Source organism: Apaloderma vittatum, unplaced genomic scaffold (assembly GCF_000703405.1).
Source record: "Apaloderma vittatum isolate BGI_N311 unplaced genomic scaffold, ASM70340v1 scaffold7986, whole genome shotgun sequence".
Classification (NCBI taxonomy): domain Eukaryota; kingdom Metazoa; phylum Chordata; class Aves; order Trogoniformes; family Trogonidae; genus Apaloderma; species Apaloderma vittatum.
In genome coordinates, this window is record NW_009723304.1 from 1,140 (window position 1) to 15,738 (window position 14,599).

Here is a 14,599-nt window from a genome sequence, read left to right on the forward strand (position 1 = left end):
ACCTGACCTGGAAGATCCTTTCCGTGTGTGCTTGTTTTACGGTTTATGCTCAACTGAAGCAGCTCTATGCTCTTCTAGTCTCTGTCACACCTGAACTTCTGCTTTCCTCCCTGTTCCTCACTTCCTCTTTCTTTACTAATTTTTTTTATTGTTTATCTTTCTGTTTATCTTTACTCTAAACCTATTTAAAGTTCTTAAAAATGTGTTCTTGTAGGCGCTCTCGAGAAGACATGGCAGCTGTCACCCCACGGAAAAGGAACCGTAGCTCTGCTGATGAGTATGTGAAATTTTCATACTTTTTGTTTTCCCCCTCAGAAAAAATACATTAATTGCTGCACCTGGAATAAAAGAGGTGTTTGAAATCCTCAATCCATGTACAGTGGAAAAAAAAAAACAAGGTGATTTTGAGATGTTGTAGCATCGCCTCATGTTTGTTATTCCCTGACTTATTTTTATATTGTACTGAGCATCTTGAGAGGTCTAATGTGGAGGGAAACTGAAGCTCAAAATGATCTTTGATCTGTAGCACAGGATTAGAAATGAGGGGAACCATTATGCTGAGCTGTTTCCTTTTCAAAACTGCCTTAGGAGCTTGCGTTAGGGCATTTCATTTGTTCTTTTATTGAAGCAAAGGGATCTTGTTTTGGCAGTCAGCTCTGTCAGGTGCGTATCCCTGTCCGTGATGTTTACGCACAGACCCAGCCCTGAGTGAGTCACAAAACCAGCAGAAACCTGAAACTGATTGTTTAGAAACCTAAGAAATAAAAGCCCTGAGGTTTTAATTTCTTTGAGGTGAAGCCTTTCCCATTTAGATACACAGAAACACCAAAGGCTGCACAAATTATCTGTGTATCCTTCTAGTGTTAATAGAAATATAGTTCATTTGTTATGTATACCTAAAAAAACCTACAGGCTTGAGGATTTTAACTCCCCTTAAATCTAGTGGAGGAGAAGCCGAGCGATAAATCCACAAAGAATCGCTTGTTTCTCATTCTTTCGGGAGCTCATTTTTCTCACGCTTGTCCCGTACGTCTCCCCCACAAAACTGTTTCTGGGGCAGGGGGAGACCAAGGGTGCAGTTTGCTTTCTGAATTAGAAGGTCAAATTCCTGAGACGGGGTGTAAATGCTCGCTGAGGAGACTCCGTGCCAGATATGTTACAACCGGGAACAGCTCGACGTGTCCTTCACAGAAATGCGTTGCCTCCCGTCGGGCAGCAGGTTCAAAAGTTATTTTCATTTACTGATGGGTTTTGAGATTCTGAAATAGCTGTCGGGGCGAGATTTCAAGGCGTGCCTTTCAAAAAGTGATGTAAAGCACAACCCTGAGCTGACAGAATTGGTCTGAAACGATTCAAATTTTGTCTTTGGTTTTGTTTTGTGGGTTTGGGGTTTTTTTTGCCCTCCTGAATCCCAGCGCTGATCCTCTTGGGAGCGTTCCAGAAAGCAGAGTGACTGTTGTTCCCAGGTGCTTTAACAAGTTCAGGCAGGAAAATAGATTTGCTGGTTAAAAAAAATTAAATAAAATAATATTTGCATATTATATGTTGCTTTCTTTATTTGTTCCAGAGTGTACACCAGTACAGGCAACTAGGCTGAGCGAAAATCAAGTGTTACTTATGTAAAATAATGATTGAAAAGCTTTCAGTAGTCCATGGGATATTTCATTCTGCCATTATTTTTACAGCTTGTCCCTCGCCTTTGAGACTCCGGTGAAAAAACTGGTGATGGGCTTTGCCCAAGGTCCGTCTCCCCCCAAGAAATCGAGAAATAATTGGATTCCTTCGCAAATAAAACGGTCTTCGAACCTGAAAGCAAACGAGGCTGCCCCGATGAAGCCGGCGCCGTCGAGGAGGTTGGATATCTCACCCCTCCAGGCAGCCAGAGCTCCCACAGCCGCGCAGACCGACCCCTTGGGGAAATTATCCCCCAAACCTGCTTCTTCCTACAAACCCTGTGTGCCCGTGGGGTCTTTTTACGGGAAGGAAAAGCGATACCTCACTCTTATGGAGAGGAAAGAGCTGAGGGAGAATCACGCTTCGGGTGAGAGGAATGGAGGTGAAAACCTCCCGGCTGCCAGCAGGACCGAGAAGAGAAACGGGAGCTCGAGCAGGAAAACGAGCTCGAAGGCCACCAAGCCCGCAGAGAACCCCAAGCCTGGCAAAACTGCCCCCAAAACACTGAAGAAGGCGAAGGGAGAGATCCCAGCGGCGAAACCCAGCGTGGGGAAAGAGAACGTGAATTGTCTCATTCAAAAGAAGATGGATTCGCCCTTCAGAGTCTTAAGCATGACGGTGAAACCAGCCCTGAAACTCCAGCTGGGAGCGGCGTTCTTCTGCGCCAGGAAGAAGTCGCACTCGAAAAAACCGGCTGGAGACACGAGCTCTCTCCCCAAATCCCTGCAAGAAAACGATGAGCCTGGCCCGTCGGCCGCTGCCAAGCCCGATTCGACGGACGGAAACAAAATTCTTGACGCTAGCCTTGTGCTGAGCGGGATTGCTGGGCCTCAGAAGAAGGAAAATGAAACCGAGGAGGGTGACACCAGCTGTGAGCATCGCGAGGGAGGTGGTTGGGCGGCTGAAGGAAGAACATCTCCGCAGAAAAGCCCCTCTGCCCGGTCTGGGGTTCCCAAACCCGCAAGGGACGGGGTGAGTAGAGGCGGCGTCAGGAGAAGGCCGCGAGGAACACGTGCTCCGCTTAGTTGGGCACAGAGGGAGTTATTTAAATTTATGAGTGTTTTTTTGCCCAGGAAAACTTTTCCTAGATTTGTCCCTGCCTTAGGAAAGCATAAAACTGGGGTGAACTTGGCAGGAAGTTCTTGTCAGCACCCCTGGCTGTTGCCAGCCCTCAAGGGAAAGCTTTCTGCATGAGGTTTTCCCAAAAGACAACATGTATTTTTTTATTATTATTTTTTTTCTATAAGAGCAAGGCTGAAAAAGCAGATTTTAAGTGCCCTTTTTTAGATAATGTCTCCATCTTCAAAACCTGACCCAAGGCTGGAGGAAGAAGGCAGCGCTCGAGTTCTTTTTTCTTCATTTTTTCCCCAGCCATGTGCTTCTCAGCCAGTGAAGTAACCCTGACCGAGAAAGCAAAACTGTTTCTAGAGTGTCTTTATTCGGGGATTTCTCCTGGGTCACGAAGCACTGGCAGGCTCTGGGCTGGAATTATCTTTTTAGGGCTTATTTTATCGGCAGGAACGCTGCGTGCTCGCTCTGCAGCTCTCTGCTCCGAGGAGCTGAGCCCCACTTTCTTGTGTTTTCCCCCACCAATAAGTTTTCGGAGCTGGTCTGTGTTCGAAGAGGTTTTTCTGTATCACCAGAGAGGCACAAACACTTTTTTTTCTCTCTTGCTACCACAGCAGCGAATGCTTCTGGTGATTTTTTTGGGGATGGTTTGCTTTTCAAATATACATTTGATTCCCACCCGGATATATTTAGCGGTGCCGGAATGGATAAACCTCGCCAGGAGTCTCTCTTGCCAGGCCTTGCTTTGAGGATTTGCTCGAGGATCGGTTTTTTAGCGGGAGATGTGGGGTTCGCTTTCGGATGCGACGCTCGGGTGGGAAACGTGAGGGTGGGGATGGAACGAGCGTGGCAGTAAAATGCAAATTTGGAGCAGGTTTGCCAAGTATTTCATTATTATATCACTTTTTCTGTTGCATTCTGGCATCTGAAAGGTAGGAAAGGATGAAAAGGTGCTTTTTTTTAAATAAAATACCGTAGAATTTGATACTGGGTGTCAAAAGGAAGCAGTGAACAAGCTGGGAAGCTGCTTTTACAGGGCTGATGTGTTTTATATTCCTCTGTGGGTTCACTAAAAGATGCTTTGTTGCCTGTTTTGTTCACCTGCGCTGTTTTAGCAGCGCATTCCTGATTTGTCGATACATTTTGATAGCGCCACGTGAAAAACCCACAAATGTGAGCTTGTGCAATCTGATCTTGCGTGTTGAGATTTAAAAAAAAAAAAGTAAAAAAAAGTTTTAAAACGTTTGATTCTGCTACGATGGCAGATTTTTGCCTTGGCAAACTTTCTCAGAGGTGAACCAGAAGCACAGGGCATTTGAAAAGGAAATTTAGTGGGTTTTTTGTTGTTTATTTTAACTGCAAACCGAACACAGATGGAGCTCGGGCTTGATGTACTCTCAGATTCTGCTACAGCCTGGTCTGGGGGTCCTGATGAAATGGGAAATAATACACAAAAAATACACAAAAAAAGAGCAGAGTTCAAGGCAAAAATGAATTTGGGAAACTTTTATGCCTGCTGAAGGTTTGTGAGAGGCTTCCAAAAGCCGTGCCGGTGCACAGTCCTAGTGAGAGAACGAACCAGAGGTGCTGCAGTGAGGAAATGATACAAACCTTTGCAGTTAAGATTTACTTAAAAGAGAAAAAAAAACCTTGCAAAGGTCACCTCAACTCTATGTCATTCTGTAGCTGCTCTCTGAGAACTGAACCACCTGAAAAAGTTGTTTGGTTTTTTTTTCCCCTAAAAAAACTGTCTTCATTTACAGGATGTGGATGAAATCAGTTCTTCGGATGACGACGTTGTTCCCCCGAGCCAATCCCCGCGTCGGGCAGAGAAGCCAGGTAAGCTGGGTCGGGCAGGGCTTGGCCTGCGACCTTTGTTGTAGGAAAATGAGGCAGAAAACGCTTTGAAAAATCTCTCCCCGTTTCTCCCCAGCGGGATCAGCTCTGCTGAGTTCCCACCCTGTCCTGCCCTTCAGTGTTTAATCTCTCATTTAGCGCTGAAATAAGCTGGGCAGCAGTGATGGAAATCCTCCCGTCTCCCTGGTTTAGCGTTAAGCGGGGTATAAGCTGCTTTTTATCCCGGCATTTAAACCTCTTTCCTTTACCACAGATCCCATTCCCAGTGAGACTGGAGAAATCACCCGATTTGCAACCCATTATTATGGTTTTTCCCCCCAATTCTTTCATTCCAGGGCTGATCCCTCTCCCTGATTTTGCTCTGGCTCGTTAAGGGTAGTGGTTCCTTTTATCCCTATTTCAGCCTGTTTCTTCCCCTTTTCAGTGCAAGAATCCTTTTGAAATTAAACTTCAATGCTCCCACGTGCATTTGGAGCAAATTTGCCAAGTATTTCATTATTTTTCTGTTGCATTCTGGCATCTGAAATGTAAGAAAGGAGGAAAAGGCACTTTTTTTTTAAATAAAATACCATAGAATTTGATACTGAGTGTCAAAAGGAAGCAGTGAACAAGCTGGGAAGCTGCTTTTACAGGGCTGAACCTGAAGAAGTTCCTACAAACTTCTAAGCCTGATGGTCACTGAGGAAACTCCAGCCTGTGAGTTTTGTTTTGGCAGTGACTTCTTGACGATAATTATTATATTTTTTCTTATTGGTTGGTTGACCTAGGCCACGTTTCCCAGAAGAAACTTAAACTCGATGTGTCAGAAGCCGATATCTCAATTTTAAGATGCTCATTCTTTCCCCTCTTGGGAATGAGGAGCGACAATAAAAAGAAAACACATTGCTTAAATATTATTTGAGGATGGCAAACGAACGTGTTGGCCTCTACCTGCTGTTTCGTCTTCCAAGTATGTGCTAACATGTGCCAGTGTGTTTGCAGAAGCTGAGGTCATGTTATTTTATCCCGATCTCCTGATTTCTCCATTTTTTTTCCCCCTCTTTTAAAAATAGCTCATTATTCCAGCCCTGACTTCATTCAGCCCTTGCCGGTCTGAAAAAATCCAATTTTTTCAGAGCGTTCTCTCTACATCTTTCCCCAGCTGTGGAAGTCCCCGTCGCCTTGGTGCCTTAATTGCGCTAACGATCTCCTCACAACTAATTCCTTCACTGAAATGAAGAGGCACGAAATATTTTGTCATTTTTTGTTTGCCTCATCTGGTTTTAGAGTTTTTGTGTTTTCTCAGCCCTGAATGGTGTCACCGCTCTGTTCCCCTTGCGATCCCTTGAGTTCCCCGTGAGGAGAAATACCCACAATTTAGCCGTGTTTGTCTCTTGCTCCGCTGCTTCCCGGCACATCTGGTCTTAATCTGTTTCTTGGTCATTGCCGACGCTCCTGAGCTTTTATTTCTCCCCCTCCTTTTAGTCTTGCTTCCCACGGGAACGTGATTTATCCGCTTTTGGAGCGGAGTTTGTTTGATTGAAGGTCGCCCTCTCCTCGTGCCTCCTCTTGTGCCGACTCTCCGCACTGCCGCCTGCTTTGCTTTCCGCTCTCACCACTTCTGTGTCGAAAAACTTCCCCTTCCCATGTTTTCCACCTTATTTACAGAGCTCTTACCATCACATTCCCAAAGATCCCCTGATGTTATTTCCTGAGAAGTGCCTTGGCCCCCCTGAGTTCCGAGGAGGATTTCTAGGAAGCCGTAGGCTTTTTATTGTTTGTTGGTGTTGTCCTTGGGGTTCCTCACCATCTTTTCCACTGCTGACATTAGCAAGAAACTTGTTTATTGTGTCCCATTTCCTAGAAACAACTGGCTCCTCTCCCCGGTGTGGGGGTTTTGGAGGCCCTTAAGGCTGTTTTTTCTGCTTATGGGCTTGAGTGTGCTTCTGTAACTCTGTGAATCCAGCCAAAATGTGAGAGCAGAAAGCGGTCTAGTCCCTCAACTTTTTACACCTGAAGGAAACATATTCCCAGATAATAATTTACTTGGTTTTAGTTACCAAAGTCTTTGCTAAATTATCCTAAATCTTGCAGCTTGTGTGCTGTCATTTCCCACCTTCTCCGGTGCCAAAATCATGGAAAATGGAGAAACCTGTGCTTGATTAACACTCCTAATTAATAGCCAAGGAGACATGAAGCTGCTGCAGCAGAAATTTCTCCTTCGGAATTCCAATATGAGAGGGAAAAATTACCAGATTAATGCCACTTAAGTGGGTTGAAGGTAATTATGACCGGATACCGCCCGTGGAAAATAACTTTTATATCCTGCAGCATCAACGGCTTCCCAGGGCTCTTCAGAGTCTGGTTTCGCTGGGTCGTTTTGAAGTCTTGCTGGTGTTTGAATTTGTTTCCCCTCTTTGTGTTCTGCAACTGAAAAGGGTTCAAAACCGCAATAACCTCCCTCGTCTCTTCCAGCGCCTCCTTCAAGTGCTGGTGTCTACCCCATATTCAGTGCACCCCCTGCCAGCAAGAAAAGGTAGGTTCAGCTTCACCGACTCCTCACGAGTGATCAGAACTGTCGTATCTGCAGAGTATTTTATTTTTTAAAATTAGTTCTAAAAAACTACTCCTCATCTTTCGAAGGATCGGGAGCCTGAGGGTGTTTTGAGGTTTGTGTGGTTTGGTTTTGTTTCTTTTAAGAGAAGATGGAAGATAAAATCTGTTTAGGGGGCTCCTAGCCTGCAAATAAGGAACTAGACGTTTGCTTGCTGCCTGTAGTACAGTTCATTTGTGAGTTTGGATGTGTTGTTGAGCTTTTTCAACTGAAATCAAAATCATGTTTTCCTCTTGGCTACTGTGAACGGTAAGATCATCAGAACAAGGATATGTTCATCATCGAGAATGACGCAGCCTTGATGGTGTTTGAGCTCTGCAGGAGGGATTTTGTTTCTTTATCCTGCTTTTTTTTTTTTTACCTTGAGAAATTTTAGCAGCACGAGGTAGCGGCCTGCTCAGAAATTTTGATCGTGGTGCTGACAGAAGCTGTAATAAAAACAGAAGGACCTGCTTCCCTTCTGCTTTCCCCTGCTCACCCGAGCAGGTATTTCCAGTCTGCCAGGTGACATTTGGTGTTTAAGGCACTGGAAATGAAGCACTAGCAGGTGGAGTTGGCCTTTCGATGCTGTAAAAAAGCCTGGCCTTGAGAAATTACTGGGATAAAGTATAAAAATACTGGGATTACTGGATAAAGCACTGGGATTCTTTCCCCCGAAGATATAATTGTGCTGCCTGAGGTCTCTGGCTCTGATTAACTTATTTCTTCAGTTCATTTGCTGCCGTGCTTGTAGACCTCTAGCGGAAAAAGACTTGTTTTGCCACAGAGAAACCAGAGCCACTAATCCCTCTCCCAAACTGAATCAACTTCTTCATACGTTTTCTTAACAATAAAAGCGTTCTGAGCCCAGTTTATTGAGAACGTTTTAAAAAAAAGAAAAAAGCAACACTTAAACGTTGTTCTTGAAAGAGCCAAAATAAACCTCTCAAGGCTTGTCGTGCTGCTGTAATCCTCCGCCACAGAAGTGTTGAGAGAGGCATCCGACTGCAATATTTGCTTTGCTGCCTCATGTGGCTTTTCAAATACCTTCTGTGGGGCAAGTGGAACCCTGGAGCGATGTGGAAATCCCGGTGTTGGTGATTCACTGAAGATCAGCTCGGGATTTGCACTGGTCTCTCGTGAAGCTGATGAGCGCAAGCTGTCCCTACGCGAAGGCTCTGCTTTGGAAATTCTCCTTAGCATCCAACTCTATAAAATGGTTTGGTGTATCTCTAAATGAGTTGCACGTTAAGGTTCACTGCACAATAGTTCCCATTTCCCACTTGGAGATGGCTTAAGAAATGCTGACTTAGGTGCAGGAGCCTGAAGGTTGGTTAGAAAAACTGCCACCCCAACAACGTGCTGCCCTCTAGCTGAAGCTCACGTTGTAAACTTAAAAAATTGTATAAATCTGCATCTGAATATGAAAGAAATCATCTTGGCCTTGCTTTGGTCTGCTCCCCTCTTTGGGAAGCTGATCCTGGGAGGTGGCTTAGCCTCAGCACCGTGGGTTTTCCCTGAGCTGCTGCCCATTGCCCTGGTGGTGTTGGCCCCAGAGCCTGGGACGTGGGGTGCTGGAGCAGCCGCTGAGCGGGGAGGTGGTCTTGGGATCCCTGGGGGAAATCAGAGGGTGGGATTGAGACCATGCTGTGATGGTGGCCAAAACCTTGTCCCAAGTTCTTAGAACCAGAGAATCATTAAGGTTGGAAAAGACCTTCAAGCTCACCAAGCCCAACCAACCCAAAGCCACTGAACCATGGCCTGAAGTGCCACATCTACACATTTTTTGAACATCTCCAGGCATGAGGACTCCACCGCTGCCCTGGGCAGCCTCTTCCCGGGCTTTACAACCCTTTTGGGGAAGAAATTTTTCCACAAATCCAGTATAAACCTCCCCTGGAGCAATTTAAGCCATTTCCCCTCGTCCTATCTCTTGTTCCTTAGTTGAACAGACCCATCCCTGTGTCTCTGCCCCCTCCTGCCAGGGAGCTGCCGAGAGCGAGAAGGGCTCCCCTCAGCCTCCTCTGCTCCAGCTGAACAGCCCCAGGGCCCTCAGCCGCTCCTCAGCACACTTGGGCTCCAGACCCTGCCCCAGCTCCGCTGCCCTTCTGCCCCACCTCCGCCTCCCTTCTCGGGCCACGCTCCAGCCCCTCCAGCTCCTTCTTGTCGGGAGGGGCCCGAAACCTCTTGTCTCATACACCCAGATTGAGACCTGGATGAAATGCTTCAGAGGTTCCTGGAGTTCGGTTTCTTATTTTCTTCTTTGAGGGGAGAGCGGCCCTGATGTGGTTCACGTTCTGTTGTCGGTTCTGCCTCACGAAAGGGGAATGCTCAAAGCTTTTTAAGGTGATTTTGGGTGATGCTACTTTTCCCCGCCAAGTCTGGCAGGGTTGCACCCTTATCCCTACCTCGTGTTGTGCCCTCCAGGGGTCTGGCAGGTCCCTGATGTGACCCGTGGCGTGGTCACGTCACCAGCCGTGCTCGCACCCCCGCATCTTCATCTCCCTGAGCCCTTCAGCCTCCTGGGGACTTCAGATTCTCCTCAACCCCCATTATCCTGGAAATGGCTGTGGAAATGGGAGTGGTGCTTAATTAGGAGTTAATTAACTTGCGATGTAACTCTGGCTCTTCCTGGAGCCCTTCCCTCCCTCCTCCAGAGGAACTGCCACTGAGAAGCTTTGCTGTACCTGCTTTAATTTTGGGTGCCGTGTAATAAGAGTCGCTACGTGTTCCACGTAACGTTAAGCTTTGTCTGCAGCGACTTAACTTTCATCTCTGAAATGTTTTTTCAGGACACAAGCTACCCTGGATGAGCTGACTTCTCCTTTTGGCTCCAGCCCGCCCGCAAAACCACCTCACGCCTTGCAGAAAAGCAAGAAGGCCAAAGAGCTCTGCAAGCGCTCCCGAGATCAGATGATCATTGTAAGGTTCCCCTCGGTCCTCGGTGCTGAGGAAACAAGAAATATGCCTCGAGGCTACCCGATAACAAGATTTCCTGACGTGCAAACCTCAAACCAACCACTGCGATGACCGTAATAGGGTGATGATGGATGTATTTAGCTCTAGATTAGGGCAGGGTTGTCGCTGGGAAATAACGGTGTCACGGTTTCCCTGCTGGTTTATTATGGTTTAGAACTCAAAAGAGATTTATGGAACATAATATTAAAAAAAAAACCCAACAAAGCCAAACCAAGGGGAAGCTCAGCCAGGGCTGTGTGGATCTCTAGGAGTGAATCTGGCTGGGTGATTTTACTTTCTCAAGGCTTTCTGGCAGCAGCAAACGTCGGCCGCGGCAGCGCAGGAGCAGAATTTGCGACTGAGAGCTGAGCCCGACCGGAGCTCGCTGCCTTACTGAGCATCTTTGGTACCTCCACGTTTACCTTCCTGCTCTTGCTCTTCAGCTCTTTTTGGCAGCAGGAGGAGGCCAATCGATGTTATTGAGGCTTATGTGTTGCACAGCTGTCACACATCTGGGTTTACAGAAAATACACCCTCAGCGATGAGTGATTTTTTCTCTGGTAACCCCTTTAGTCTTGCTTGGTGACACGCAGATGTTGTCGAGCCTCTTTCCTGAGGGAACAGGCCTTGGGTGGTCATTCTCTGCCCTTTCTAGCACCTTTTGAGTCATGTGGATTACTTCTGTCCCGTTTTGAGACCTCGCAGGTAGAAATTCTTGAAAACTGGGAGAGAGAAACCCAGATGAGGGCTGGTCACCCGCCGGCTCCAGCCCTGCCCGGTGCCCCTCAGTTCCGTGTCCAACTCCTGGGCCCACGAGGGACAGAACGTGGCTGCTGTGACACAGGAAGCGAGGAAAAATGAGGTTATTTTTAGGTAACTGAGGAAAAGGCTGGGCAGCATTCCTTGGTTGGTTTTTTTTTCCAGTGCTCTTTTACATCATCTCTTCCGTGAGGATGTCGCTGATCCATTTCAAGGCTCCTTCCAAATAATGCCTTGATTTTATTCTCCAGGTAATTTAACGCCACACGGTTCTGAATATTCTGCGAGCAATATGCTGCAAACCTTGTTCTCCTCTCTGCAAATCCCAATCAAAGAATTGCCTGGGTGGGGAAAAAACTTTAAGATCATCGAGTCCAAACCAAAACCACTTCGATCTTCGGTTATTGTTACCAGAATGAACCTTCGACCTCATTCTTTCAACCGAACGGAGTTTTGAGCAGTTTTAGGGGCTCTCAGCCGGCTCTGTTTCTCCCTAGGACGCCGGGCAGAAGCATTTCGGCGCCGTGGTTTGCAAGTCGTGCGGCATGATCTACATGGCCGCCAGCCCGGAGGACGAAGCCCAGCACCTCCAGCACCACGAGAGGTTCCTCGAGACGCTCCAATACGTGGTGAGGCCGCGCTCGGAGCTCAGCAAGGGGGGAAGAGGGGGCGCGAGAACCGGGTACGACGCCGAGGCAGCTGGGGGGGTCTTGTCATGCCGAGAGGAGGTTAAAGTGCAAATTAAGGCAGTTCCAGCAGCTGCCTGCCTTCATCAGTTTGATGACTGTGACTCTATTCCTGAAAGCTGAAGCAGTTTGGGTTACAGCCACTGCCTGTGCTGAATCACTTCCTTTCTCTCCTTAGACCGTTAACTTGTCTGTTTGCTTTTGTCTCTTTTTTTATTTTTTTCCTTATTCTGTGACAGGGCTGGAAGAAAGAACGTGTCGTGGCCGAGTTCTGGGATGGGAAAATTGTATTGATCCTTCCAGACGACCCCAAATACGCCGTCAAGAAGGTACATGCTGGTTTGTTTTGGGGTTGATGTTGTAGATGAGCTTTCTCCTGGCTCAGCTCCCAAAACTACCTCAGTGTGCGACCACAGATCACTCGCCGGCACTCGGGAGAGCTGAGAAGGGCTGTGACAACAAATCCTGACCCATCATCATCATTTAAACTGTGGTTTTTTACCGTAAAGGGTTGGACTAGATGATCCTTGAGGTCCCTTGTCACCTGGGATTCTGTGATTCTGTGATCCTAACCCTGCTCCCCGCGCTGAAACCTGTGTTCATACCTGAGCTAACCCGATCCTTTCCATCCCAAGGGGTGGGCTGAGAGGCATAGGGGATGAAGATATTCTTTAATGGTCCCTACACAGCTAGAGCCTGAGCACAGAATTATTTTGGGGAACTAGTACCTTTTTGATGGATTTCAAGCCAAAGAACTTGTGTGTTAGTTCCTAATGCACCTCCCTGGTTTTGTTTTCTTAGGCAGAAGACGTGCGAGAAATCGTAGATAATGAGTTGGGATTTAACCAAGTTTCTTTGAGGTGCCCGGCCAAGACTAAAATCTACTTGTTCGTGTCCAACGAGAAGATCATCGTTGGGTGCTTGGTGGCTGAATCAATCAAGCAGGTGCGTGGTGTTCGTTGTATGGGGAGGAGGGGAAATTGGGGACCCATCTGTTCACCCAGGTGATAGGGTGAACGTATAGAACAAGAAGAAGCAGCCTCAAGTTGCGTGAAGGCAAGTTGAGATTGGATATTAGGAAGAATTTCTTTACTGGAAGGGTTCTCAGGCACTGGGGTTGCCCAGGGCAGTGGTGGAGTCGCTGTCCCTGGAGGGATTTGAAAGTCCTGTAGACTCAGCGCTCAAAGATGTGGTTTAGTCGAGGCCTCGTCAGTGCTGGTGGTTGGACTTAATGATCTTCAAGGTCTTTTCGAATCAGGGCAATTCTGTAATTCTGTGAAATTGCAGAAAAAAATCGCTGGAGCTGTTTGCACAAACCTGGGTGTCAGCACAGGAAGGGGGGGTGAAAATAAAGCTGAGGAGATAGAATCACAGAATTGTCTGGGTTGGAAAAGACCTTTAAGATCATTGACCCCAACCGTGAACCCAGCCCTGCTGGGGCCACCACTGACCCATGGCCTGAGCTCCACATCTCCACGGCTTTGAGATCCCTCCAGGGGTGGGGACTCCACCACTGCCCTGGGCAGCCTGGGTCAGGCCTTGGCAACCCTTTCAGTGAAGAAATTTTTCCTCATATCCAGTCTAAACCTCCCCTGGAGCAACTTGAGCCATTTCCTCTCATCCTGTCGCTTGTTCCTTAGTTGAACAGACCCATCCCTGTGTCTCTGCCCCCTCCTGCCAGGGAGCTGCCGAGAGCGACAAGGGCTCCCCTAAAGCTGAACACCCCCGGGGCCCTCAGCCGCTCCTCAGCACACTTGGGCTCCAGACCCTGCCCCAGCTCCCTCGCCCTTTTCTAACAAAAAAAGAAACAGCCAAAAAATGAGAAAAAACATACTAAGGAGAAGCTTCTGCTCTTGCTGAGGTGAGGTGCTGCTGGCAGGAGTTAGCTGAGTTTGCAGCGAGCTTCCCTCTGTCCCAGCTTTGGGTGCTGGTTTATGTTTGCGCCCTGTAAGAGAGTGAGAGGTGATTCCAGGATCGCGAGACGGTCCTTGCCTCTCCCTGGATTCTTCTCTCCTCGTCCTTGCAGGCTTTCCGGGTGCTGTCGGAGCCGGGAGCCGCGCCGTCGCCTGGCCAGGACGTCCTGCAGCCCCAGCGGGCTTGGTGCTGCTCCACGGAGCCCGAACCTGCTGTCTGTGGCGTCAGCAGGATCTGGGTGTTTGGCCCGAGCCGCAGGAAGGGAATCGCCCGGCGCATGGTGGACGTGGTCAGGTAAAGCCGAGTGGAGCCGGGAGCCCGCCTGGGCTTTATTCTTATTTTTTTGGGGAGGGGGGAAACGATGGTTGTGGCAAACAACGTTCAGAAGGAACCTATGGAGAGGGATAAAATTGTGTCATTGTGGCTGGAATCCCCGCTTTGTGGTGGAGGGATGTCAAGTGGATATTCTTAAACAGGAGATATTCCTAAAATAACATTTATGTTTTAAATCTGACACGAGCATGGGCCACGCTGGGTATAACTGGAATACATGGATTTTCCCAGCGAAACTGCTTCCTGGGAACTTCTTACTAATTGTTTGTGTTTTTTTTTACTGGGCTCAAACATTTGAGTTTTTCCAGGCAGAAAATTCTGAGCTTTTCAAGCTCAGACTGAACCAAAAGGCTGAAAAATTTCCCCTCTTTTATGAAGATGAGCTGCCTCGAGGGGGAGCTTGATAACCCGTGAGCCTGTAGCAGCAGTTGCCTCCTCTGTGGCCCATCTGCTCGCTCTGTGCGTGTCAAACAGGCACAGAAAGTATCTAAGGACAGAGATGTGGGTTTATTAATGCAGCTGGAGCTCTGAAAACCCACCTCTCTCCGCTCTCTCTTTCAGGAGCACCTTCATGTACGGCTGCTACCTCGGCACCCACGAAATCGCCTTCTCCGACCCGACGCCGGACGGCAAGTCCTTCGCCGCGAAATACTGCCAGACCCCCAACTTCCTCGTGTATAATTTTGTTTATAGTAACTAATCCCATTCAGCCGTCGGGAAGTTGTTGGGGGGGCTAGTTTGCACGTTTTTAAATTGATGCCGAAGCGTCGTCACGCGG

The 14,599-nt window shown here is 47.8% G+C and overlaps 1 protein-coding gene across 1 annotated transcript; it reads left to right on the plus strand.

Annotated features, from left to right (window-relative positions):
• Positions 1-230: 230 nt before the first annotated feature.
• On the plus strand, positions 231-14,521 carry ESCO2 (establishment of sister chromatid cohesion N-acetyltransferase 2). The gene is made up of 9 exons (XM_009872050.1): positions 231-277; positions 1,686-2,545; positions 7,054-7,114; positions 9,964-10,093; positions 11,386-11,517; positions 11,814-11,903; positions 12,376-12,519; positions 13,601-13,782; positions 14,383-14,521. Exons 1-9 carry the CDS (start codon positions 231-233, stop codon positions 14,519-14,521), a joined length of 1,785 nt encoding a protein of 594 aa, XP_009870352.1.
• The last annotated feature ends 78 nt before the right edge of the window (positions 14,522-14,599 follow it).